Source organism: Cavia porcellus, unplaced genomic scaffold, assembly GCF_034190915.1.
Source record: "Cavia porcellus strain 051 isolate PalLab524CR breed Dunkin Hartley unplaced genomic scaffold, mCavPor4.1 scaffold_16, whole genome shotgun sequence".
NCBI lineage: Eukaryota > Metazoa > Chordata > Mammalia > Rodentia > Caviidae > Cavia > Cavia porcellus.
The window spans coordinates 48,056,191-48,082,026 of record NW_026947499.1 but is presented as its reverse complement, the minus strand read 5'-3'; the positions used below and the strand labels follow the sequence as shown (position 1 = coordinate 48,082,026).

The 25,836-nt window shown below is 44.6% G+C and overlaps 1 protein-coding gene across 1 annotated transcript in view; it reads left to right on the top strand.

Moving 5' to 3' along the window:
• LOC100713781 (BOS complex subunit NOMO1) overlaps positions 1–3,927 on the top strand; it is a 55,011-nt gene extending 51,084 nt beyond the window's left edge. Inside the window, exons 30-31 of the mRNA XM_003477788.5 lie at positions 2,698–2,790; positions 3,311–3,927. Of these exons, the coding sequence (XP_003477836.1) occupies positions 2,698–2,790; positions 3,311–3,442 (225 nt within the window). The 3' untranslated portion in view covers positions 3,443–3,927. The remainder of the gene's footprint in view (positions 1–2,697; positions 2,791–3,310) is intronic.
• Positions 3,928–25,836: the final 21,909 nt, after the last annotated feature.

Here is a 25,836-nt window from a genome sequence, read left to right as displayed (position 1 = left end):
TTTACCACTCCCCCGTGACTGGTAGCATTTCATCCCTTTATCAGGTGCACTTGATACCCAGCCTGCTCAAACTCTAGGTCCAAATGCCAATTCACAGGATATGTAGAGGACCTAGGAGCATGCAGATGCACTGGGGATGAAGGATAACAGCATGAAGACTGATTTATTTGACACATAAATTGTAAGGGAAGAAAACAGGCGGATGGACTAAAAGAACCTTGCTCAGTTTATCAGCCATTAGTAATACTGAGTCCTTACTGGAGTCTGTGTGCAAGACTGTAAAGTATAACTGGAAAATAAAACCTGCATGTGTGGTTCACATTCATGAAATCATTAAGATCAGTAATTTTCAAAGCTCAGTTTGTAGTAGGTTGAACAGGCACATCAGCCATCACAAAAATAGACTGCAGTCTAACTCAGCACTGCTGATATGAACTCCATAAGTGGTGAGAGAGGAGCCCATGAGTCTGCATTAAAAAGCAAAAAGTAGCTTCTTAGCTGCTGTGTTAGTCATTGTTTCTAGGCCTTTTGGTGGGAAGGCTTAAGAATTTTATTTATTTTTGAAAAGATTATTGGAGATAGATCAATATGTTATTCTTCATTCCTTTTTCAAGCAGCACAGAACCCCTTTGTTAGGGATTTACTGTGTACCTTAGTCCTTTAAGGCTGCTAAAACAAAATACTTCAGACTGGGTGATTTATGAACAACAAACATTTATTCTTCATATTATAGAGGTGTGAAAATTCAAAATCAGGTACCAACCACTTCAGTGTGTGGTGAGGACTGCTCTTTGCTTCTTATAGTGCCTCCTAGCTGTGTCCTCACATGGTGGCCAGGGCCGAGCAAACTCCTTAAAGCCTCTTTTATAAGGGTACTGATCCTGTTCATGAAGGCAGTGCCATCATGACTTAATCACCTCCCCACAGTGAGGGGAGTGGACCATGAATATTCAGAACACAGCGCCATAGTATATTAACTTGCCTTCATGTGACAGTTTATGTACTGTTGAGCTATTACTAGTTTTCTATTTCAGATATCCCTTACTAAATCGCCTTATAATGCATGTATTTGAGTGTCAGTCTGTCTTGAGAATTGACTCCTAGACATGGAGTTGCTGGGTTAAAGGGCAAAGATAAGTGCAATTTCAGTTGACACTGCTACTTCTCCTGCAAGAAGGTGCACTGTTTGCATTCCCACCAGCAGTCATGAGTATCCTTCTCCAGCAGAATTGTGTTGTTGAATTGTTAAATTTTTGTAGTCTAATGGATGGACAGTGGCTACCTAAAGGCTTTCAGGAAGATCTGGGACTTTAGCTTACTATACTCAAAGCTTACTTTAGGAACTTTACTCATTTCCTTTGGACTAAACTCTTAATGAAGTCTTTCACTCTGTAGACAAGGAGTTGCATCTAACACATTAAAATATACTTAAGGAGTGGCTGTGGATGACAACTTGCTCTTCCATTTATGAAAGATTCATCTGTGGTTCAGTGGCTCCACAGTCATTCTGTAGCCTCACAATCCTCAGATGCTTGGACCTCAGAATTGTGGATTTCAGCAAGCTTGAATAAAATGGATTTATATATTTAACGTATTAGAAATTAAAATGTGGATGTTGAAAAACAATCCACAAGTTTGTATTCTTTTAGCAAATAGGGTGCTGACATGTCCTGTAGATTTTGGGAAAGACCACTATGTGCTTGTGAGAGAGTGGGAGCAGAAAACCACATAATACTTTAGTGTTGTTACAAAAACAGTTTAGCCCATGACTCTCCTGACAGAGGTTCTGCCCATTCCACTAGTTTTCCCATGGTCATTGTGAGAACCACTTCTCTGACTGAGCCTGTTTTCCTCATTATCTGAAATTTAATTCAGTTGTATTATTTTCAGGAAAGTTGGCTAGTTGGGGTATATATATATTCATTTACTATTATAGAGGTCTGGCATTTCAGAGGCTTTAGAGGGATTGCAGTCTCTGTTTCATGTCTGTTTCCATCCATGGATATCCAGGGGTCCTATGGTAGTTCCAGGGCTCAGGCTGTTTTCCCTTGTCACTCTGTTCTAGTAGTTTACTCTTTGGTAAATTAGTATTCGAGTGAGGGTTACTCTGTTACTTCTGTTTATGTACTATTGGCCAGAATTTAGTTCTGTGGCTGCACCTAGCTGCAAGGGAGGCAGGAAAATATGGTTTCTACTCTGGTTGATCCAGCTAAAAGTTGGAAGAAAGGGGAGAATAGCAGTCTGAGTTTCACTTCACTTGGTGTAATCTTTTGGGCCAGCTTGTTCATTATTGCTATGTGCCCTGGGTGGAACAGTGGATTCTCTCCTTGTGGAATAAACTCCCAGCATGGATGGAGCTGAGACTCAATGAAATGAGATCCATTTACTTCTTAGCAGCAAGGATTCCTCAGTAGCCAAATCTCATTACCTCAGTTGGGTGGTAAGCACACACACACACAGAGGAATTCCTCTTTGTGCCTGAGTTTTAGGAGCAAGTAACAAGGGTTTAGATAGCAGAGGATTATCTGTATCACTTCAGTTTCATCCTTTGGATAGCGATTATGTGGATCAAGAAGGATCCTTTGGTGTCAGTGAGTAGCCAGTTTGGATACTGATTGGGTCATGGTCGTGGATATTGGTGGATAACAGAGAATAAGAGAATTTACCAAGTGGTAATGGTGCTCTGGTTGTTTGCAGAGGAAGCTGCCAGAGCAAGACATCGCACAAGGATCCTACATAGCCCTGCCATTGACGCTGCTGGTCCTCCTGGCTGGCTATAACCATGACAAGGTAGGAAAGGAAAAACCCTTTTGAGAAGGCAAGGTTCAAAGAGCAGTCCTTACAGCCATGTGAGAGTGACAGTGGGAGGATGATCAGTGTCACAGAAATTACAGGATTTTAGAAAAGTCATAAGATTGTGAAGGGCTCATGTTGGTTCCTGGGTCTCCTTTAAAGGGCATAAACTAGTAACATCTGTCCTCATCTGTAAGCATGGAGCACATGCAGGGATGTGTTGCTCGTGACAAAAGGCCAACCTGGCCTGGCAGCTCTGGCACAGAGGCCTGCCTTCTGAGAACTGGCACCTGCCCATCAGCGTGTGGCAGGCACTGGCTATACCTGAGGAAGCGTTGGGTGGGGGCTGTGGCTCAGAGGTACTGTGTTTACTTAGCGTGTTCAAGGCAGTGGGTTCCATCCTCAGCAATGCAAATGGAGAGAAAAAGAAAATGAGGGGAAGGGTGTTGACAAGTGGAGCCCACTGTCCCTCAGGCGACGGCTTCTGGCATGTCTCACACACACTGTTTCTTTCCAGCTCATTCCCTTGCTGTGGCAGCTTACAAGCCGGCTGCAAGGAGTCCGAGCCCTTGGCCAGGCAGCCTCTGATAACAGTGGCCCTGAGGATGCAAAGAGACAAGCCAAAAAACAGAAGACAAGGCGCACGTGAGGAGAGGGGAGCAGCTGCAGTCTTCCTTGAGCCAGGGCCACCAGTGCTGTAGGACGGAGCCACGCATCAGCTAACTGCAGTCCAGTATGGGCCCGTGGCCCGCTGTTAGAGGGGCAGCCTGTGCCTGTCCTCCCCTTCGTGTGGCCCCACGGGGCAATGCAATGAATGACCTCCTGTCACTCTGCTGAACACGATTTATTTTCTGAGTTGAAGATAATTTATTATTATTATTTTTGTCAAAGAAATATTTAAGTTGTGTTGGTGGTGTGAGAACGCAATCCTTAGTCTTACGCACTTGTGTGCAAGAAGAGTTCCTGTAAACTTGGTTTTTGGCTCCACAATGAAGTACCTTCTGGATATATCTTTTCCCTGAACTTCCCTTTGCATTTGAGATCCCACTGGAAACTGCAGCAACCTGTATCAACTCCTAGGAGGATCTTTTAGGAGGTGAAAATCAATAAAATTGCCCATTTGTTTGTGTTGTAGCTCATTTCACATGCGTCTCTTGACTGACATTGTTCTGATGCTGGGGTCGCACACTGAGATGCGTATGGAGCAGGCAGGAGTCCTCAGCAAAGCAGGCCAGGGAGAGGAAACATCAGCCCAGCCAGGGTGATACAACAGACTACTGCCATTGGCCCTAGTAATGGAGAAGTGGGGCCGTGGGGACTTGCAAATTGGAGGCACATACCCCGCCTGAAGGAAGTATAGGTTCTCAGCTGTAGCTCAGTTTCCCACAGGAATGTGCAAGCAGTTTTCTAGAAGAGCCAGGAAGACAAAGCTTTATGTGAAACCTTCCAAATTTTAAGTACTTTAGTTTTTGTGGTATGGAACCTAGAGCCTTACACATGTTAGGCAAGTGCTTTACCACTAAGCCACACCCTAGTCCAGCAATTTCGGGTTCTGAAAAATGACACACTTGGCCAAATGGAATTGGGTCTGTAGGATGGGTGGGTCTGGAAGGCACTGCCAGATTGCATGCAGTCAGCTGTGTCATGGCATTTCAGCAGCATGCAGTTCATTCTTAGTGTGCCTGTCCATCTACCCTGTACTAAGTGCTAATTAGAGTAGACCCTGGAATATAGAGCAGAGTAGTGGACATTCTCAAGGAAACTAGGAGAGGATGGGTCTTACTTTGTTTCTCACTGCATTCCCAGGGCTCAGCCTTCTGGAAATATTCGGTGAGGAACAAGGGAATGCTTTCACATGGGAATATTGAGGCAGGCCTGAGGCATCTGCTGTCCTAGAGCGCATGTGCCTTCCTTGGGTAGGAAACATCCCAGGAACTGCAGAGGTTGTGTGAGACTAGAGCTATCTAGTAAAGGAAGCTCAGGGGCATGAGGACTTGGCAAAATTTAAATCCCATCTGAGAATGTAGCAAGGATCCTTGATGGGATGTTTGAGCTAAATTTGCAAAGTCAGTGGGTGAAGATATAAGGTAAAAGGACTTTTGAGCATCACCTCTAACAAAAGGCTTGGCTTAGACTCATCTCGAGGGTCACAAGGAGAGTACTGTACTTTGGACCAGTGACTCTTGGCACATAAGGCATTTCATGAGATTGCTTTCTGCCATGCAAAGAGAGTGAGGGGAATTGGGGACAGATGTGAGCCCTAACCCATTTCTAATCCTTACTCCAAGTGGACACTCAGAAACATCCCTTTAAATGTTAATGGGGTTTTTTATTGATAAGGGGGCAAAGGCTAAGAGCTTGTGAAAGCCACAGCTAAATGTTAATGCACTCCATCCACTTCCAAATGCTACCATTGAGTGGCAGCCTGGCCCCATCACTGGCTGCAGGTCATCCTTGGCATAGGTGCAACTTTGGCTGGCATTTCTCAGTCCACTTGAAAGTTGGGCCTGGCTGTGGTATGTAATTTTCTGCATTTTCTGGCACTCTGAGAACTGAACTATGACTCTCCTATAGGAAGTAAATATTCCTGTTATTGTGGGAGTTTTGAGTGGCGCAAAATAGTATGAGACAGATTTTTATTCATGAAGAGTTAAAATAACTGTATAAGAGAGTGGATTCTTAGAGAATGCTATTGCTTGCACTTTTATTGAATTCAACGCCTTGCCCCTGAGCCATATCCCCAGGCCTTTTTTATTTTGAGACAAGATCTTGCCATGTCCCTAAATTGCTCAAATTGAGTTTGAACTCAAGACCCTTCTGTCTCAGCCTCCCAGATTGCTGGGTTTACAGAGATGTGCCACCACACTCAGCTTGCACATTTTTGCTTGTTAAGAAGGGGGGAAAAATACCAAAAAACTCAAAACCCACAAAAAAAATCCTAACACTTTGATAAGTTTTAGGGCAATGCCATTCTTAAGCAATAGCTTCATCTTTTTCTTTGTTCTGGATTTTTTTGTTTGGTACTCTGTTCTGCATCAGCGAGGAGTGCTGGGCTGCTGCAGTGCATGAAATGTATATGGTGGGCTGGAGAAAGGGGTAGAAGGAGCACCTGGTGCTTCATTCTCTAAGGATCTGACCATGGGGAAGGAATATTCAGGAAAGATGGTGAATAACGGCGTCCTGGGTTAAGAATTGCAGCAGGGTGTGGTGGTATATGCCTATAACCCCAGCTACTTGAGAGACAGAGGTAGGAGGCTTGCAAGTTTGAATTCAGCCTGGATAACTAAGCAAGATCCTGTCTCAAAGTAAAGATAATATAAAGGCTAGCATAAGCAAGGCCTAGGTCCAGTCCTAACACAACACATACACAGGAGTGATGTGTGAGTTACGGTGTGCCAGGACCTGTGCTGGGCCCTTCATGTGTCATCTTTGGACCTTACGTAACTTATGGAGTGGGTATATCTCAGCCCCACTTTATAGAAAGGGGAACTGAGCCTCGGATTTTATGTAGCTGTTAAGTAACAGAGCAGCAAGCTAAACCCAAACCAGAATCCTGCTGTCTGCTCTCCTGGTAAGTCAAGGAAGACTGTGTAGTCACATCATCTGGGAATGGTTCAGAGATTTGACAAATGGATGTTGTGTGCAGTTGTGGGGGCCAAGTAGCTAGTAATGTTAGTAATGGCACAGCAGCAGTCTATGTGATGAAAGATTAGGTCATAGGAGGGGTGCAGGTGTGGACCTTTGATTATCTCAGCCATCAGCATCATTTCTGGAGCTGGTCACATAGCTAAACACATTCAGTTCTTCAATAGGCAAGAGTCTTCCTTAAAGCCAGGCACTCAATAGGAGTCAGGGCCAGTTTGGTGGGGAGATTTTCTTGGCTGCATTCTGTTGTATGTGCTTGCTGTGGATGAGGGCTGTGTTTCCAGTGCTAGCACATGGTGCATGCTTATGGCAGGGAACTAGGATCCCTATGTACCCCCAGAATCCATATAGCCCTGTGCATGAACCCTCTCCCTCTGAACCAGAACTGTTCTTGTGTGACCATTGGAATGTGGCAGAGGTAAGTTCTCAGATTAGAACCTAGAGGCCCTGCAGTTCCCACTGAGGTAGGTGCTGGAAAGCCAGTTGCTTGCATGGAGGTGCAAAGGCTGTCCTCTCGGAGGGTTGAAGCCCTTAGCCACCAGCCAGTGTGATGTGCTGGCCACATGAGTGAGCCACTTTACAAATGGATCATCCAGCTCCGGTCAAGCCCCTGATGATTACAGCTCCAGTTCATCCCTTGCTGCTACCACTCAAGAGAAGTCAGTGCTGCCCAGCCCAGCTCTTCCCACTTCTTGACTCACAGAATCTGCAACTAGGATAGATGATTGTACTGGTCCCTGAGATTTGGGGGTAACATGCAACATTAAGTAATTGGAATGGTACTCAGTAAATGAATGTCACATGAATGCATCAGATACATTTCTGGTTGTGTTAGTGAACAAAACACGAAGGAACATGTCACTGATGGGAACTGGGAAATTCGTAAGTGTCTGGCTTTATACACAGCAGGATCCAGGGTCAGTCTCTATCCTGGCCGTGATGGCTTGTTCTTTCTTCCAGCAAGGCTCTATGCCAGTTTTAACACCACTTTACTAGAAACCACAAGAAACATTCTTTACACCAGGGCCAGCATCGTTTGCTCAGAGGCAGGAACAGAAGGAGAAGATGGCTGTTGGCTTTTGCTGATTTGTTCTTCTTCCATAGAAGATGGTCAGCCAAGCAGTGTTGAGCCTTATAAAGTGCACGTCTGCAGGCCCAGCAGAAGGAGAATTTCCATCCCATAGACCATGTGTCAGCCTTGGGGAAGGTGAGGACTGACAGGCAAAATTTGCAAAATCCTAAGGCCTGGCCCTCCATGAACACCCCTGTATGAAGGGCAGCTTCTGTGACCAAGGTGCTGTATTACACAGATGCCATGTGATCCATCATGGTCAAAACCAATAACAATTGGCTCTTCTTCCTTGAGAAGGCCTTTCTCAAGGCCTGCAGAAAGCCATCTGCCATTTTTGACTTTATCTCTCCTTTAAAAAATTGACCGTGACCATGACATTCCCAGAGAAGGGAGAAACTAATTTGACTATGGTCCTACTGTGTGCTAGAACTAAAAAACTTGTTTCCAGCCCTGGAATTTGATGAGTGGGGGTCAGTATGAGGTGGCCCTGTTCCATTCTCTTTTTCAGTAGTAGCAGGTATCTGTGTGGTATGGTAAGGATGGGGTCTTGCTTGGATCAGAACATTTTAAGTGTACCCTCGTGCTGTGATTTCTGTCTTAGTTAAGATACTGCCTATTTATGTGTCCTTTAGATAAGCACATATTTCAGTATTTTTCTTTCTAGACTTTGAAGATTTTGTAAGATAAGATGAATGCATTGACACAAGCAGATCCTGGGTCTGTGCAGAATCTGTGCCTCCAGAGACGGACGGCTGCTCCTCCCTGTCTGCTCTTTGCCAGACAGGCAGCTGGCAAGAGGAAGGGAGCTGGCAGCTGCAGCATCTTCACCTACTTCCTGCTCTGGGCGTGAAGAAGGGGTGTCTCCCTGATGCTGAGTGATCAGAGGACCTCTTGCTTCTTTTTTGTGGCTGGGACATAAGGAAAGGACATTTTGCTGCCTGCTAAAGATGCTTGTTGCCTCAAATAATTGCCAGATACTTTGTCTAAGTGATAGTAAAAACTGTCCACATACTAGGTGTTCACATGAATGAATGGTACTGGAGACTTAGATTAAGCTAATGCAGGGCTTAGCACACTGTGCCCCGCAGGCCCAGTGTAGCCCCCTGTTGTTTTTGTAAACAAGTGTTATGATAACACGGCCACATCCATTGCTTCACAGACTCTTATGGCTCTTTTCACCTACAGTGGCAGAGGTGAGTAACTGCTACAAACCCGGCCCTTTCCAGGGCCTCTGGTTTACTGGGTGCTCTGTCAAGTTTAGTTACTGAAGTTGTTGAGCCATTCAACAAGTATTAATTGAGAATCTACCCTGTGCAAAGCATTGTTTGGTGCCTTGAGGAGTTAGGGGCAGCAAAGAGAAAGCAAACCCCTCTCCTGCGAAACCTGAGCTAATGTATGGACGAACAGTGATCCCAGAGCTTGGATTTTGTTGGATAATACAAGGTTATACGAAAAAGAAATGAACCAAAGCAGTGTGGTAGAGTGTAATGGGTGCCAAGGATCGTCTATCTGAGGAGGTGGCATCTGAACAGAGGCTTGGAGAAAGAGCCAATTTTGCAAAGCTCTGAAGAAAGAGCTGCCCATGCAGCAGGGCCAGGAATTGCGAAGGCTCCAGGGAAGAAATGAGCCACATGAGTTGAGAACTAGCAAAGGTCAGTGTAGCCAGAATAGAGAGAGGGAGAAAAGAGATGAGACATCTAGGCAGGGCCAGCTCATGAGAAGCCCTGGGGAGAAGTTTGGATTTTGTTATCATTGCAGTGAAAGTCACTGGAGGGTTTAAATGTGGTAAGTGGGGCTGGTTTGTTTTTAAATAATAGCTTTAAACATTTTGGAGAGTTAGGGAGTAAGAGTGAATGCAGGGAAGAACAGCAAGGAAGATGTTGCATTGACCTAAGCAAGGGACACCAGCTTGGGGTGAAGGAAGTGAAAGTGTAGACAGTAGTCAGATTGGGGACATAATTCAGAGACAAAGAAGAAGGGTCTTACTGAAACATTTCATGAAGGAGGTAAAGGAAAGGAGAATGCAGTGGTCAGTAAGTTCTTTATCTCTGGCTGGGTCAACTGAAATAGGTGAGGAAATGAAGAGTCTTGGATACCATGAGTTTGAGACGCATGTCAGGCTCCCATGTGCACTGAGGCCGGAAATGAGGTGTGAGAATGAGATCTAGGGACAGTTCAACCTTCAGAGGCTAGGCAGAAAGGAAGAGCCTGCCAGTGAGTCAGAGAAGAAGGCGTCAGTGAGGTAAGGAGAACGCTGGTAAAGGTGGTGGGCTGAGTAATGCTCCACCCATTCATTGATGGATGAATGGATGGCTAAGTGGATGGGCGAAAGGATGGATGAATGGATAAGGAATGCATGAATACTGGTTGGTCGTAACCATCCATGTGACTCATGCTACCAGTTCATACTAACTTCTATTAGATTTGCTCATATGAAGCCGCCATTTTATAGGATGAAAAATTGTTTGAATAATATATATATATATATATATATGTATCAGTGAAATAAGTGAATGGATGAATGGATGGTGGTTGGTAGGGGGTCAGGTTTGTCACAGTTGATTTGGGGGGTTACAGAAGGGTACTATAAGGCACATAGACATGTGTGAAGGGATTAGAGTGGGAGCCATTAGTACAAACACATCTTTGCCTTAAGACAGATATCTAAATATGTGTAAATATATGCATATGCTTGGGTTAGTCACAAGTGTTTGTTTTCTCAGTCGGCTGAGAGGGCTTAGAAGCAGTTACAACCCAGAAGCATTGAACACCCAGTGTTTAAGTTGCCGTTTTCTCCTAAGCACAATTCTCTAGTGAAAGGAACCAGGTTCTTTGGGCAAATGTAAACTCAAGGTCTGAGATGAGAAATGCATAAGATGCCAGACACAGCGATGCCTGCTTGTAATCCCAGCTACTTGGGATGCTGAGGCACAAGAACCACAAGTCTGAGGCCTCTGAGCTCATACCAAAGACTCTATGTCAAAAGAAAAAGGGCTGCAGAGGTAGCTCAGTGCTAGAACACCCCTGGATGTACTGGGGTGGGGCGGGGGAAGGTATGTAAGATGAGCCTGGAGCGTCTTGTGGTTCTGAAAGTAAAGAAATGCAAAACAAAACATAACGAAGAGCCACCTTGAAGGGAGTATCTCAGAGGGACAGAGGAGCCATGGTAAGAGCTCTCACTGGCCAGAATAATAAAAGTACTGAAGTAGTACTAGACTAGAACCCCCAAGTAAATACCTATGATTTCCATGCTGATATAAATGATAGAATAAACTAAGAAGACACTCATCTATGCAAGAAATTTCACAGAATTCACGCAGCTGCACCGCCTGCAACCTGTTACAGATTTAAGCAAGTAATCTATATTAAAAACAAACAAAAAGGCAGAGCGTGACTCCTGCCTTCTTACATGTGGGCAAAAGGAGTTTAGAGCGAGAAATCTGGCAGACTACAGCCAGAGGCTCAAGCCCAGCACCAGCAGTGATGGTCCTCGTAAGGGGAATGAGCCTGACAGGAAGTGAATGAATGTGCTTCACCTCTGTGTTCCTCCCCCTCCAAACATGTGAGTCCAGTCCAGTTACCAGAAAAACACCGACATCCCACAGCAGGACCAGCCCTTCTCAAAATTCTCAAGGTGATCTCCTGGCTGGGATCCTGGAGCAGATGAAGTACATTAAATAAAAACAACAAAGATCTGAATGAAGAATGGACTTTGATTAACAAGAATGTGCACATATATGGTGCATAAGCGAGCCTTCTGTATTGTCTTTTCCCTTTTTCTAAACTATTCCAAAATTAAAAAGTTTAGCCATTTATTTAAAAGTATATTCAAGTACCAGTGTGTCTTTAAGCTCCTTCAGTTTGTGGCCATGAATTTATATTGCTCTATCCAACCGTGGCTGCCTGACTACCATGACAAGTGACCAAGGTTAACAGACAAAAAGCCCAAGTTGGGGTTATGCCTATGACCATTAGTTAACCCAGCCTTCAGATTATACTCCTTGGTGTACCTGAAAACACCAAAGGACAGGATGAGCAGGGCCAGCAAATTATGGCCCATAGCCCAGCACCATCTGGCAGCCTATTTTTGTCAATAAAATTTTATTGGAACATGGCTATATCCATTCCTTGAGGTATCATTGAGAACCATTTTCAACTGACAACAGCAGAGCTGAGTAGTTGCCACAGAGAATGTACACCCCCAATTTTAACTGGCTGGGTCTTTCCTGAGGAAGTCTGTCAAGCCCTGGGATAGGGGACAGAAACGCAGTGTTCATTCCATCCTCAGCAGGAAGGGAGAGTATCCTCAACAAGGTCCACATCGGTCTTTAAAGAACGGAGAACACACCTGGGCAAAGTGCAAGGCTCAACTCTTTAGGATGGAAACAGATTGTTAATACTGAATATTTACATCCTCCTTGCTCCAGATGATTCAGTTTGATACCTTCCATCTCTCTTCAAGGGGCCCCTGCATGCAGGTTCACAGCTGTAGGCCTTCATCTGCTTCCTCAGGTCTTAGAGCATATTGAATCTTTGAAATATACATTTCTTTGAAACGAGTGTCTCCTGACATTACAGGAGATCACATGTCACTTGTTTTCTGTCCCTTTTATTCCCTTCTGGATATGATAAAATGATGATCAGACATCACCAAGGGACCCTTGTGTCTCTTGGAAGCAGGACTTCTTTTGCTCACTTTTCTTTTTAATCTCTTTAAACCAGTGAGGCATACCAAAAACTTTTACTGGCTTTGGAGCCAAATGGAACTGAGTGTGAGTACTGCCCCTGTTATTGTTGAGGCAGTGGAATTTTGGGAAGGCTGCCTAGCATCTCTGAGGCTTGGACCATCCGGAAATAAGATGGAGGATCAAGCTGCATTTAGCATGACTGTGAGGATTCAGTTAGATGACCAAGGCAACTGGACCACCGCTTGGTTCATGGAACAGCGTGCCATGATAGTCGGCTCGTGCCCACTGGTGTGTTTTGCCTATTCATTGTAGCCAGTTGCTTGGTTGGTCACAGGGCCTGGGCTGATTAGTCAGCATTCGTGTCATATCAAGTGGCTGATATTTTGAAAATCTTCAAAACAAGTGTAATGATAGTCACTGTTAAAATGTCCTATCTGGATCTCCTCTACCTGGCCAGTGCACCTGTCCCAGCTGCCCTGAGTGCTCATTGCTAAGAGCTTGTAGGTGTCTCTTCTGGAGAATCACCATCAGATCAGAGCCACCCCACCTGGGAGGGAAAGCCATGGCCCAAGAATGGCCCAATTACCAGCTAAGAGAGCAGTGTGCATGATGGGGACCATTCCATGGTGCAGTTCACACACCTGAGCTCCACATATATGAGACCAAGGCTGGACACCAGGAACCTTATTCTCACTCAGGTTGGATCCCATTCATGCCTTGTGGCTCTCACTTTCATTTTCTGAAAAGCTCTGCCTCAAAAACCCACATCTGTCTCAAGCTCTGCACTAAGAAATCTGGCTGAAGACACCTGTGTCTGGCTGTTACACATCTGGACATTTCTGCAATTGGCACGATAGTGTCAATCGGGGGACTCACTGGTGACCGACTAGTGAGGGAGCTGTTTTGTGTTGTTTCAGGCTGGAGGTACCCTCTGGAGGATGGAACTTGAGGACTTTGCCCACTAGTTTGTTCCCTGATACATGTAGACAATGATAGATGAGATCAAACCCCTGGGTTTCCTGTATGCCTTATTCAGCCTGCTTTTCTGCCATGTTATCAGCAGGAGCTGAGTCTGGAAGGACTGCGTGTGTGTGTGTGTGTGTGTGTGTGTGTGTGTGTGTGTGTGTGTGCATGTGCACATTTGTGCATACCAGATGTGGTTATAAGCCCCACTTCTGATCCAGAGTCCCTGCCTGGGCTGCTGCTGTGGGCTCCTTAGACAATGGACAGCTGGCTGATGAGGAGGCACTCAGACGCCCTGTTTGTTGGGACTCTTGCCCATCCTCATCACGTTGGGTCTCTTTGCCTCTTGGGTATTATTGGGCTTCTGTTAACTTCAAAGGCCTGCCAGAGATGCCATCTGGTCTGGTGAATGCTCTTAGTGTGGGCACAGCCCTCTGACCACTGCCTGCTGTCTGTGACTTCTTGTTCCAGCCTAGCCTGACCTGTGTGGGTGCTGGGTACAGAGCTACTTCTTGGGCAAAAATGGTTGGGAATGATCGTAGTTTTAGGATCTCATTGTGCTTTTAAGATGCAGACGGTGTTGAGTCAGTTATCACTCAGCAGCATCCTAGACTGTCTAGTGGAGAGGTAGCCTCCTCCTGGATTTGCCCAGGCTGGATAGCGTCTGCCTGGGTCTTGTGTTGGCAGAAAGATTAATATCTGGAGTAGTGCTGTGCTGGTTAACACTCTTGCTTGTAAGGGTTACAAATGAGCGTCAAACTAGCTTAGGCAAACGTCAAGGGCTCTTGAACTATTGGCCAAGTCATTTCTCATGGTAGGTAGAGTGCTAAGGGCTTTACAGAATATTTTTATTTGATCCTCAAAACACGTAGATAAGGAAACAGAGGTCAGAGTAGTTAAACACCTTCCTAGTTATAGTCCATGTCATCACTGGGACTTGAAATCAACTCTTTTTGTCTCTCAAGTAGTACTCTTAACCCTAATGTCATGCCTCATGCCAGCCACCCCTCCACTGCTAAGTGTATTAATCAGGGATGGCTACACTATTGTAACAAAAAGCCCCAAACCTAGTAGCACTCTCATGCACAACAAGGGCTTGCTTCTTATTCATATCAGAATGGTTCCAGGTGAGCCCCAGAGTAAGGCCAGGTCTGTGTCCTGCAGTCAGCTAGTGCACAAACTCCTAGGGTGTTTACATCTTTGCCATATGGCTTCACAGGTTACCCTGAGGTCTCAGCTTGGTGGTATGATTTAATGGGCCAGAACTGAAAGTGACAGATTCTTTCCATTCTCATTCTACTGGATTGAACCCTGTCCGTGGTCCTGCCCTCATGCAAGGACTCTTGGGAAATTTGGTCCTGCTTTGTGACCAGGAGAAGGGAAGGATTGAGTTTAATAGGTAGCCAACGGACTCCCCTGCACATAGTGTTTTCATTATTTCTTCCTCTCTTAGTCCTTGTTATAAGAAGTTTTCTTGCTTGGAACCATAATATATGTTCTAGTTTTCATTTGACTTCTTTCATTTATCATAAGCCTTTTCCTGTGTCTCATGGGGTTTTCATAATGATCATGGTTACGGGCTATGGACATCAACAGAGGGTCAAGTTGCTTCAGTTGGTTTTCATAGCATAAAGCAGTAAACACCTTTAAGGGGGGAAAATGAACCCCTTTTCTTACTGTTGAATTATTTCTTCAAATCCTCAGAAGTAACAACACCTGTGAACATTTTTATGGACTTTGACGCTTCTTATCTTATTGCTTGCTTTCCAAAGGGTTTGCAGTCACTGACAAACATATTCAGGATGTTACCAGCACTGGGTGCTGTAGTTTAAAAAAATAATTTAGTTGAAAAATGGTTCCTTTGCTTATTATGTTAGCCTTTTTAAGCTCAGCCCTTTAAGGTGGGAAGTGTTTGAAAGAGCTAAGTCTGCTGTAGTTTAGTCTCTACGTTCATGTTTAGTAAGGAAGAAAAAATTATTTAATCACTCGGCACAAATTTGGGGGATAATTTATGTTGCAGGCAGTGTTTTAGTTCCTGGGCATAGAATGAATAAAAGAAAGTCCTCACTCTTGTGGAACTTTATTTTCTAGTGAGGAGACAGACATTGGTTAAACAAATTTGTGAATAAACACAATTATCTTAGTGATAAGTTGCAAGAAGAAGACAGCAGTGGGTGGAGGGATGGTGACTAGGGATGTCCTTCTTTAAGCCTGTAACTCTGTGACAAGATCAGCCAGCATCTGAGTAGCAGAGGGAAGAGCATCCCAGACCACGAGAACAGCACTCACCAAGGTCCTGAGGAAGGAACAATGGGGGAAGGTCCCTGCAGTAGCAAACAGCACATTTTGGCAGGAGTACCAGCACCAGGCTAGGGAAGTAAACAGGAGCAAGAACACGTCAGGCTTTTCCAGCTAGAGTGAAGAAGTGAGACATTTTCCACCAGCCTCTGGAAGCCAGTAGAAGGCTTTAAGTAGGGGAGGAAAATGATCTGATTGTCAGATCAGAATGGTACGGGGAGCAGAGACACTTCTCCATAGAGCAAACATGTTAGATGCAAGAACTGCACTCGGGGTTCATTGCAGCCGCTCAGCTCTGGCATTGGGGTGGTGAAACAGCCTTGGATGATATGCACATGGCTGTGTTCCCCTAAAACTTCATTTCTAACAAGTGATGGCTGGATCTGGCCTGACGGCCACAGCTTACTCTGCAGTACAGTTAACAGGGAGCTCAGCCAGGGGTTCCTGGAGAAATCCAGAGGAGACATGCCGGCTGGTGGCTTGGGCTGGGTGTGCAAGAGCAGATGGACACTGGATGTAATTTGGAGATGGAATCAGCATGAACAGCTTTGCTGGTGACCCTGATCTTCCACAGGGACTCCTGAGGAGGCCTTGAGGTCTTCTCATTGTAGGCTTTTGGAGACTGGATCCAAGTGGAGCCTGTATCCAGGTACTTGAAATTTTCTCTCTCTCAGTAGGGACTAACAAAGGAGATTTGGAGTCAGAATCTGATCTCAGTAAATCTGACTCAGGTGTCCTGATCAAAACCATGATGCTGCTTCACCTTCTGGTTCTCCTGAGCACTCTTCACTCTGTCTTTTTATTGGGTGCTCCAATTTTTCTGCAGGATCCCGGGGGAAGGGAGGACGTTGGAACCTCGGCAGGCATTTCCTTGCATAGGATGAGGGGCTCACCTCTTCTCCACTTTCCCTTCTTTATCACAATAACCCTTGATGTTAAAATGAGTAGTTCTAGCGAGGGCCAAGTGTGGGTTTGGGAGAAGACAGCCCCGAGGCCCACCACTTACTGCAGGAAATTAACCTCAGGCATGCCACTGTGGCTTGTAAGCTTCAGTTTCCTTAACTGCAATCTAAGGTCAACAGAGTGTTTCATCCCCTGGAACTGAGTGGGGACTGGAGCTGAGTGGGGACTGGGTATGAGACTTAGCTGAAACCCACAAAAGGGCAGCTTCCCTTGCTAAGAATCCTCCTTCCTGATGCTCTCCTTAAAGAGTCAGGCTTCCCAGCCTGCAGTTTCATTTTGCTGCCGTGGACTTTTACAGGATCTCCCCCTTGCCTTTGAGTATTTTTATTTTTATCCATGAGAGGTTCATTTTTACTGTTAATTCTCAATTCAGTTTTATTTCCTAATTGTTGGGTGGTGCTAGAAGAATCCTTTTGTCTCGTGAGGTTTCCAGCTCTTACAGAGCAAAGCAGAGCAGTCTTTTGTTCAGCTCTGGATGCCCAGCCCCAGCCTCCTGCTGGGGATATGTGGATTGAATGAATAAACTGGGAGACCTATCATTGGCCAGCGAACACCTCAAGGGCAGTAGTTGGGCCAAGGACTGCTGCATCTGTCCTTCCCAGCACAGTGTCCAGCACATACTAGGCACACAGTAAATGAAAGATGCATTCGTTGAAGTATGTTCACAGCTACACTCAGGAGAAGCTTGACTGCTTGAGACATTTCTTCAGTCATTGCTGCAGGTGAGACTAGCTGGAACATGTGTGGGGCTCAGTGCAAAACGCAGAATTTGCTAAAATTTTAAGAATGTGAGGAGGATGACTGCATTAATTCAAGCATGAGGTCTTTTCTCAGTTTCCTTGATCATGCCAGTTCCACTTTGAAGCCTGCAGACTCCCAGACCTCATGTCAGCCCTATATTGTATATGAGTCTTTGGGATGAGGCCTGGAAGCTTTCAGGGATTTTTGTGCACAGGAGGTTGGACCTCTGTGCTGGTCTGCAGCTTGTTAGAGACGGTCCTCTGTATGATGCTTCTTTGACCTGCGCTGCAATTAACATGCAGTTGTCTCTCTTATAGTGAGCAGCTTTGACAACAGGAGCCATTGCTGCAGTTTGTTGGGGACAGGTACTTCATTTGCCCCACATGGCAATGCCAGCTCATTCCTCAGTGTCTTTCTTGGATCCATCACCAGCAATGATTTCTTAACAGGTGGTGGGATGTTGGGTCCCCATCTGGGGCTGGAGGTGTGACTTTGTAGAGAATGGTCTTCTGTGGGAAGAGCGATGAACTCTGTATCATTGAACTGTGCAAGGAGAAGCTGGACTTGGCAAGGATATTTTCAGGAGTTGCATCCAATGTTGGGTCCACCTGGAAGATCCTGAAGCTCCCCTTCAATATGCATGGCTCCCTTCTGTCCTACCTGCCTGTCCATCACAATCTCTGCAGAGCACTAGACTGGAAAGGTGTGAGGATAAGCACCTACCGCTGGGAAGTGTGAAGACCTTGGAGCCTAAAATCAGCCTCTGCTGTGCCGAGATATCCTAGCATCCTCCCAATAGTCAGGATCTTGGGCCTGAGGAGCAGGCACATGCAGTGCCCTGTGCACATAACTCTGGCTCATGATGTGCTGGAGTGGGCTGGTATCAGCTTGCAAGAGTCAATTGTTAATTATATTCTTTGGAATTTTGCAAACCAGTTGATGTCATGTTAGTAGCTAGAAATTGGCCATAAAAGTTGAAAAAGATTGCAGATCAAGCTCCTCACCCATAATGTAGAGAGCTGTTGTTGAGCACTAACCAACACACTAGGGCTCTGCCCTTATTTTATTAGGAAGTGCTGGCCAACTTCTGGATGTTGGCAGGTCCTTCCCCTTGTCTGAGTCTTCCCCAAGCTGCAGAATGGCCCAAAATCTTGCCTCATATCTGTTTCTGAGGGAGCCCAGACTAAGATCATATGTAGCTTAACCTCTCAGTCACCTTATTTAGAGATGAGGCTCACACGGACTCTCAGGGAGATGTCAGATGAACTCTGAACAGTGGAAATATGAAGCTGAGCTTGAACAGAAATGGTCTACTTTGAAGTATCCAGAACGGTGCCTGGGAGATGTGCAAAGGCATGACTGGTGGTGCCTGGTTGTAGTAAGCACTATCAAATGGGTCATCCACATACCCTCCAGTTTATCAAACTGACTACCTGTCCTTCAGTTGCAAGTGACAAAAGCTCATATGAAGTACTTATAAGCCAAGCCAGGCTTATAGAACAGAGGGGTTTGTTGCACTGATTGGGAACTAGGGACATGGCATCAGGAGCTGGGGACTTGGTGACCCCATATCAAGATGTGTTGGTGTCTGTCCATCTGTCACTTCTGCTGGTGCTAGCACCTCTGGGTGACTTGCCTTCAATTTGTCCTGCAGAAGAGCTGTTCTCATGTAACAACAAATTTTAAGCAAAGAGGAAAAACCATTCCTGCACAAAGCCAGTGCGGTGTGAGTCTGACATAGCAGTGCCTCCCCATCCTGGTTAGTATAGAATTTTCCCTGTATTGTCTATAATATTCTTCTCTTCCTTACAAAATACATACAACTATCTCATGTGAGTTGAAAAACAGGTTCAGAAAGGATGAATAACTTTCTGAAGTTTGCACAGCCGGCAAGGGACAAATCCAAGAATTAGATCCAGTTCTGACTGGTTGTAGAGTCTGTTTTTTGTCTTCCCTCACCCTGGGGAGTTGTGAGATACAAATTGGGGTTGAGGGGTAGAGTGAAAAGGTAGCAGAATTGACAAATAGGGTGAAGTAGAAGTGAATGTAAATTTAGCCCACCTCCTGCCAAAGCTCCACCCGTGAAATGTGACAGATCACACAACTCACGAGTCCTGCTCTTGGAATATTTTCAGACAAGCTGTTCTGGGGCATTTGCTAAACACCCTGGATGTGTCTTCAAAGACCCCCTTTGTATTTTATCAAGCACACAGAGCAAGATGATAATTCATGCTAATGTCCCTTCATGACTGTCCCAGAGGACTGTTCACTCTTGTCCCTTATTAAAGCTACCTGTGCACTTCTGAAGAAATGGTGTTCGGCATCTGGACCAGATGTCAGAGAGCCACAGCTGGGAGGCCCTTGATCCCCTTCAACTGGCTTCTTCTCAGTGACACTTTCTGGCAAATTTCCCTGCTGTCAGATGACATAAAAGCTAGCGATACCAGCATGCCTTCCATCTTACCGGAACTGCCTGCACCAGCTTTCCCATCCCTGCCACTTTGACCCCACAGTGAGATCCTGACCACTTATTACTGTTTTGATTTTACCCGAAAGTGATAATTTTTTTTTTTTTTGGTACGAGGTGATCAAACTCACTTGCCAGGTAGGCACTTGTACCGCTGAGCTAAATCCCTGACCAAAATGGGTCTTTATGTCTGTCTGTCTGTCTTTTCTTTCTCCCTTTCTTTTCTTCTTCCTTTCTTTTCCTTTTTTCTTTCTTTCTTTTTTTTTTTTTTGGTACAGGGATCAAACTCATGATCTCAAACTTGCCAGGCCGGTGCTTATGTCTCTGAGCTAAACCCCTGCCCCAAAGCTATTTTATTTGAGTTCCTGAACATAGGTGATTGGTCCAGAGGTTAGCACATGACCCAGGATGGGCCAATCAGAGTCCTTCTCTTGGGTTGTGACCTTGGAGTGGGATAGAGTGTGGTGAGTCAGTTCTCTGGTGGAGGCTGTGAGAAATATGCTGCCAACAGAAAGGAAAGAAGAGGTAGACAGGAGCAGAGATGAAAAGCGAGTTCTGTCAGAATTCAAGTGCCTGGTTTCAGTTATCCTTTGTACTTTTTACTTTCAAGTGCTCATCCGTCCTTTGATTATCATGGCAGCGGGTGTATACTCTGGAGCTATGCCTTGTTCCTGGACAAGGCGTGTGACAGCAGTTTTTGCCTTCTGCAAAATGGGCTGAATCAGAATACCCACTTCATATGATATGTAGAGAGAATGGTTCTCTGATCCCTAGCCAAAATAACTCCATCTTGTGGAGCTACCAACTTTCAACTAGTTATCCGGTGGGCCCCTGGCCGGGTCCTGAGGCCTTATACCACATTACAGTAAAACAAGGTTACCCACTACTGTGGCTACACAGTGCTTGCTGAGACTGATGGAGTTTCCTGGTAGGTAAGGTGGGATGGTAGTGGAGAACACCCAGTTTTTCCCCAGGACCCTTGTTGCTTTTGATCTTGTTTTTGCTGTTTTAATTAGAGCTATATAAAAATAGTAGTTTAACAAAAGAGGGCGGTGACTTCAGTAGTGCTGTAGCCTGCAAGTCATCCACTGCTCTGTGAATAAGCTGGCCTTATCTGAGTCTTTCTTTGGATTGTTGGCCTCCATTTCTTTTATGTCTCTCTAGGAAAGTTAGGCAACAACCTGACTGGAGGATTAAATGGAATAGCACCCCAGAGCCATTTAATGCTTTATAAATGTTTCTGATGACAGCAGATTATTACATCTCATTACAACTAATATTAAAATAACAATAATTAAGATTCTTTAGTAGCCAATAAGTTGGGCTTTTATCATTGGCAATGAAAAACAAACAGAAACTCTTAAGAGGAAAAGAAGCTTCAGAAGTTGGTGGGCTGCTCCTGGAACCAACTCAACCATTCACTAGTGAAGAGTCTGACTGTCAAGTAAGCTTCACCAATGAATAACCTGGAAGTTGACAGCTTCCCCTTGGACAGGACGTGAAGAGTTGGTAGCAGAAATCCTTGGAAACAGAAAGAGACTGGGCTTCTGATTTAGGAGTGGCATGAAAAGTGGTGAGGGAAGTCAAGGGTAAAGTGCAGTTTTTGTCTCCAACAATGCAACTCTCCCATCAAAAAAAAAAAAAACAACAAAAAAACCCACAAAACCCCCCAAAACATCAGGGCCTGCAAGCAGGTTTGAGTGAACAAATGAAGCAAAATAAGATAGGAACTTCTGAGGTCTTTGTTCACTATTTTCAACATGACTGTACTCTTTTAGTTTTTTATTCTGGTGAAGGTTTGTTCTGAACTTTTTTTTTTTTTTTGGATTAAGATTTGAACGGAGGACCTTTGCACCAAGCTACATCTCAAGTGCCTTCTTCATTTTGAAATTTTGAGATAAGAGCTCATTAAATTGGTGGAACTTGAGGTCCTCTTGCCTCAGTCTCCCACAGTTGTGGGATTACCGATGTACATCCCCATCTTTTCAACTTAGTGAACACGTGTATTTACAGGGGACTTCCAGTGTAGACAGCAGAATTGAGGTGGAGAAACTGATCCCAAAGTATTGTTTGAGCTCCTGAAATCATCTGTATGCAAAGCAAGACCTATTCTTGGACTCTTCAGACATGTGAACACATGAATTCATTATTTACTTAACTGATCACAGTTGGTTTTCTGACCATTGCCTTCACAAAATAATTAGGCAAGAGCTAATTACCAACTTACTTAAATGAGACAACCAATTTTAAACTTGAAAATAAAAAAATTCCCAAGGCACTAGTCTTTCTGGAGACTCATTCTAGATCAAGATTGAGTGTGGTTTGCCATACTGCAGTTGGCTACTTCAATCCAGAGTCAGAGCTGGGGCCCAGGCAGAGAAAGAGGGACCAACATGGCAGACTGACAAGAATGCAGAAACCTAAGTCAAGCTCCAGGACTGTTATACATTTCCAGGGAGGAAGAAATGCAGCACAATCCAAGACTGATAGGTGAGAAGGACTCAGCTTAAATCTGAGGGACTCTCATTGTTTACCACTTTGCTCTGCCAGCAGAATTCTTGTTGAAAAGATAGAAAAGAGAAGGTAAGAAAACCCAACAGTTTCCGTTTTCTAATCTGTAGTACCCATTCCTCTCAACCAGGGGTCCCCTATACAGCTGGCACAATTTATTACTGCACAATTCCAGGGGAAACCGTTTGCATAATAATCTTATATAATTTAACAACCTTAAGTATTACATAGCGTCTAACCTTTGCAGCAACAGGAACCCTAATAAACTGCATGCTCCTAACAAACTGCAAGTTAGATGGTTTAATATCCCCATTTTTTATAGACAAGCGAACAGGTACAGAAAGAGCAGGTGACTTTCCCAAGCACAGTTCATAGATGGGAGACATCTAACTTGAACTCGGATTAGATGCACTCCATTATATCACTTAGCTTTCTATGAATTAAAACACTCCCTAGGATAACTTATCTCTCACATGTTGGAATTGGAAAATACATCAGTGAGTTCCCTGAAGTCAGTGGTCCCATACCATTGATCTTGATACCCCCATTTCTTAGCATCTGTATCTGATGTGCACTTGACAGTTGTAAAGCAGAACTGGCCATGAACAGGATGATGGAGCTCTATGAAGGCCTCATTTGGTGGGTTGGACAGATGAGAAAGGAGTTGGGGAGCAAGCAGTATTTTCTAGCTCCTATAGTAGAAATAAATCCAGCAATATGTCCTGAAGTCAATGATGAAAAGGCTGATTTCTGCAGACATCACCAAACCTTGAGCACATCCCAAGTTGACTAGCATCCTGATGGAATGCATGGCCTACCCTGTCTGGTCACTGACCTGAGACTTGTTTATCGTACTAGTGCAGCCTTCAGTGTCTCTGAAATACAGTAGGATGTAGCAATGTATGTAGAATGGGATTCAAAAGGAATCATATCTTGATTGAGAAATCCTTCTTTGAGATTCTTAGCTAGGGCCAAGGCAGAGTCTGGGGATGATAGTTTAAATTGGAGACAGAAAAATCCTTGTAACCATAGGGAATTGGTTTCAGGACTCTCCATGCATACCAAAATTCATAAGTGCTCAAATCCCTTATACGAATGGTGTAATATTTCTATAGAACCTACATACCTCCTCTGGTATACTTTAAAGGCTGTGTAAATAGTTATACTGTATTATTTAGGAATAACAACAAGGAAAAAAGAATCTATATGTGTTAGGTCAGACACAATTTTGGGGGAATGTTTTCAATCCATAGTGGGTGGAATTCATGGGTAAGGAATAGGTACGGAAGGCTGACTGTATGAGACTGTAAAGGGATTTGCTCTCTTCCAGGACTCAGCTTGCAGAGAGGTTATGTTTCACCTATTCCTAGCTTTAAGTAAATGTGAATACAAGCAAATATCTCAAAGTTGGAAGACTTTGCATTAAAAATACTTATTTTGAGCTTGTATTAAATCAAAGAGTGGCTAACTTAGACCCACGTTCCTGCAGAGTAAGAACCACTATTCCCTCTAAACAGAACAGAGACTCTAGTTTGTCAGTGTCCACTGTTATTGACCATGTTGAGCCCAGAGTGCTTCTCTTATTTTTGTTACTGACTAATCCTTATACACATTGGAGCTTTGGACTTTCATTTCAGAGTCGAGGCTGAAAGATCACCCATTCTTGGTTTTTAGTACAGCCTCTCACCTATAGAGAAAATCACAAAGATTCAGAAGTTTCTTAACCTTTTTTAGGGATAAAGGAAACTGAGTCTGAGTAAGTTAAACCACTTGTCTTGGGGTCACATGACCTGACAGTACTGGTTCTAGAAAGTCAAGTATCTTTCTCCTTGTGGACCACAAGAAGATCTACAGTCTTTCTGGAGATGGCCACCAGGGTACCCTAGAGAGTCCTGTTCTTAGGTCCAGTTTATAAATTTACCTTCTGGCTTATGTGTCTTTATTCCACTTTCCATTCTGCTCTATTCCTCACTTTTTGCCTCCTATTCTAAATTATTTTGCTCTAGTCCCAATTTTAAATTGTAAGTTTTGTCACATATTTCTTGCAGAGTCGACTGTAAGTTCTAAGTGAGTAGTGAATGAATAAATAAAGCTCGATGAATTTTAAAAGGCCGAGAAGGACCCGAGTCACACCACCCTCCTAGCAGGATGGCTTGTCATCCATCTGGATTGTTGTTCTGTGCTCACCAGTTCCTGGGAACTTTTTCAACTTTCTGCCAACAACATATTATACTTTTCCCGCATTACGATGGTCTAGGCTGATGTGTCCAGACTACACTGGCCACAAGTGCCCAGTCTGGTGTCAGGAGGGGAGTGGCAAGCTGATACCAGGTGGGCAGTGTGGATGCAGCAAAGGTGGAGGGAGCTTGGCTACCTGCGTGGCATCTGGGTTTTGGAGGTGGAATTCCAGATACTACTGACTTCCTGTTTGTCTCTCTTGATCCCACTGATGTGGTTGCTCCTGCAGAGATCTAGGGAGGAAAATTTCCAGTGAGGGGTTTCTGGCTTATTTGACTTTGAACATGACTTGAATCTACATTCCTTAATCCTTACCTCTACTCAATGCAACACAGTCTCTTGTAATTTTTTTGAAGGCAGTAGTTCTAAGGCAGAATAAAATTTGAATGTTCGAAATAGAAGGACCATCTTTATTTACTTTGGCTGTTGCGGGTGGGAAAGAGGGCCTACACTTTTGAATTCTATTGTCTACCACCTGATGTTCTGCCTTCTTAGTGTGGACATCAACTTGCTTTGAGTTCAGACTGACTTAGAAGTGGGTAGGCCGGCTCCATCCTGGTTGGCTTCTGAGAGTGAAGCCCGGTACCCTATTCCTCTTCGCCTCTTTATGCCTCTGCCCTCCTGGTCTTTGCCTGGCTGGTTCCTTCCCACAGCAGGTCCCATCTGAAATGTCCCGATGCCTCTATCTCACAGGTAGGTCTCTTACAGAAACAGTCCTCCTTTTGCAGCACTCAGCACTTAATATTTTTACACTTGATTTTAAATGAATGTGTTCTGCCTTCTCTCAGAGTTTGCTCCGTGGCTTTCAAGTTTCCTGCAGGAAGGCTCCTGTGTGTTTTATTTCTTGTTGTAGCCCCAAGTGCCCAGCTCAACAGGGATGTATTGAACATATTTATTGAAAGAGTGGACATTGATTCCATGATTTGAGTGCTGTTGCTATTGTAACTATTATAATTAAAAGCTCCTGATTATTAGTTGCTATGTACCGGGCACTGTGTCAATGTTTGTGTTAGTCAGAATCCTTCAGAGAGATGGAACCATTGGGGAAATTGTCTGTCGCCATTTTGAGAAATCCCACCACAAGGAACAGGCTGTCTGCAGGATGGGGAGCCGGGATCCTAATATATGGCTGAGTGCAAGATCAAAGGCCTGAGAACCCAGAGGGCCACTGTTCTAAGTCTTAGAGCCCAAAGGTTGGGGAGCCCTGGGTTTTGATGGTGAAGGGCAAGTGAGAGGACAAGGATACACATTTCTTTTTCCTCTGTTTTTGTTCCCCCTATACCCTGGTACCAGCCTCACTGTGTACTTCCCTGTAACTGATCTCTGGAAACGTCCTCACACCCCAAAATAAGGCTTTGCCAGGTCTCTAGGGACTCCTTGATTCAGTCAAAATGACACCTAATATTAACCATGCCGGTGTTTCATGTTCGGCATCTTGCTGAATTCCCATGGAGATG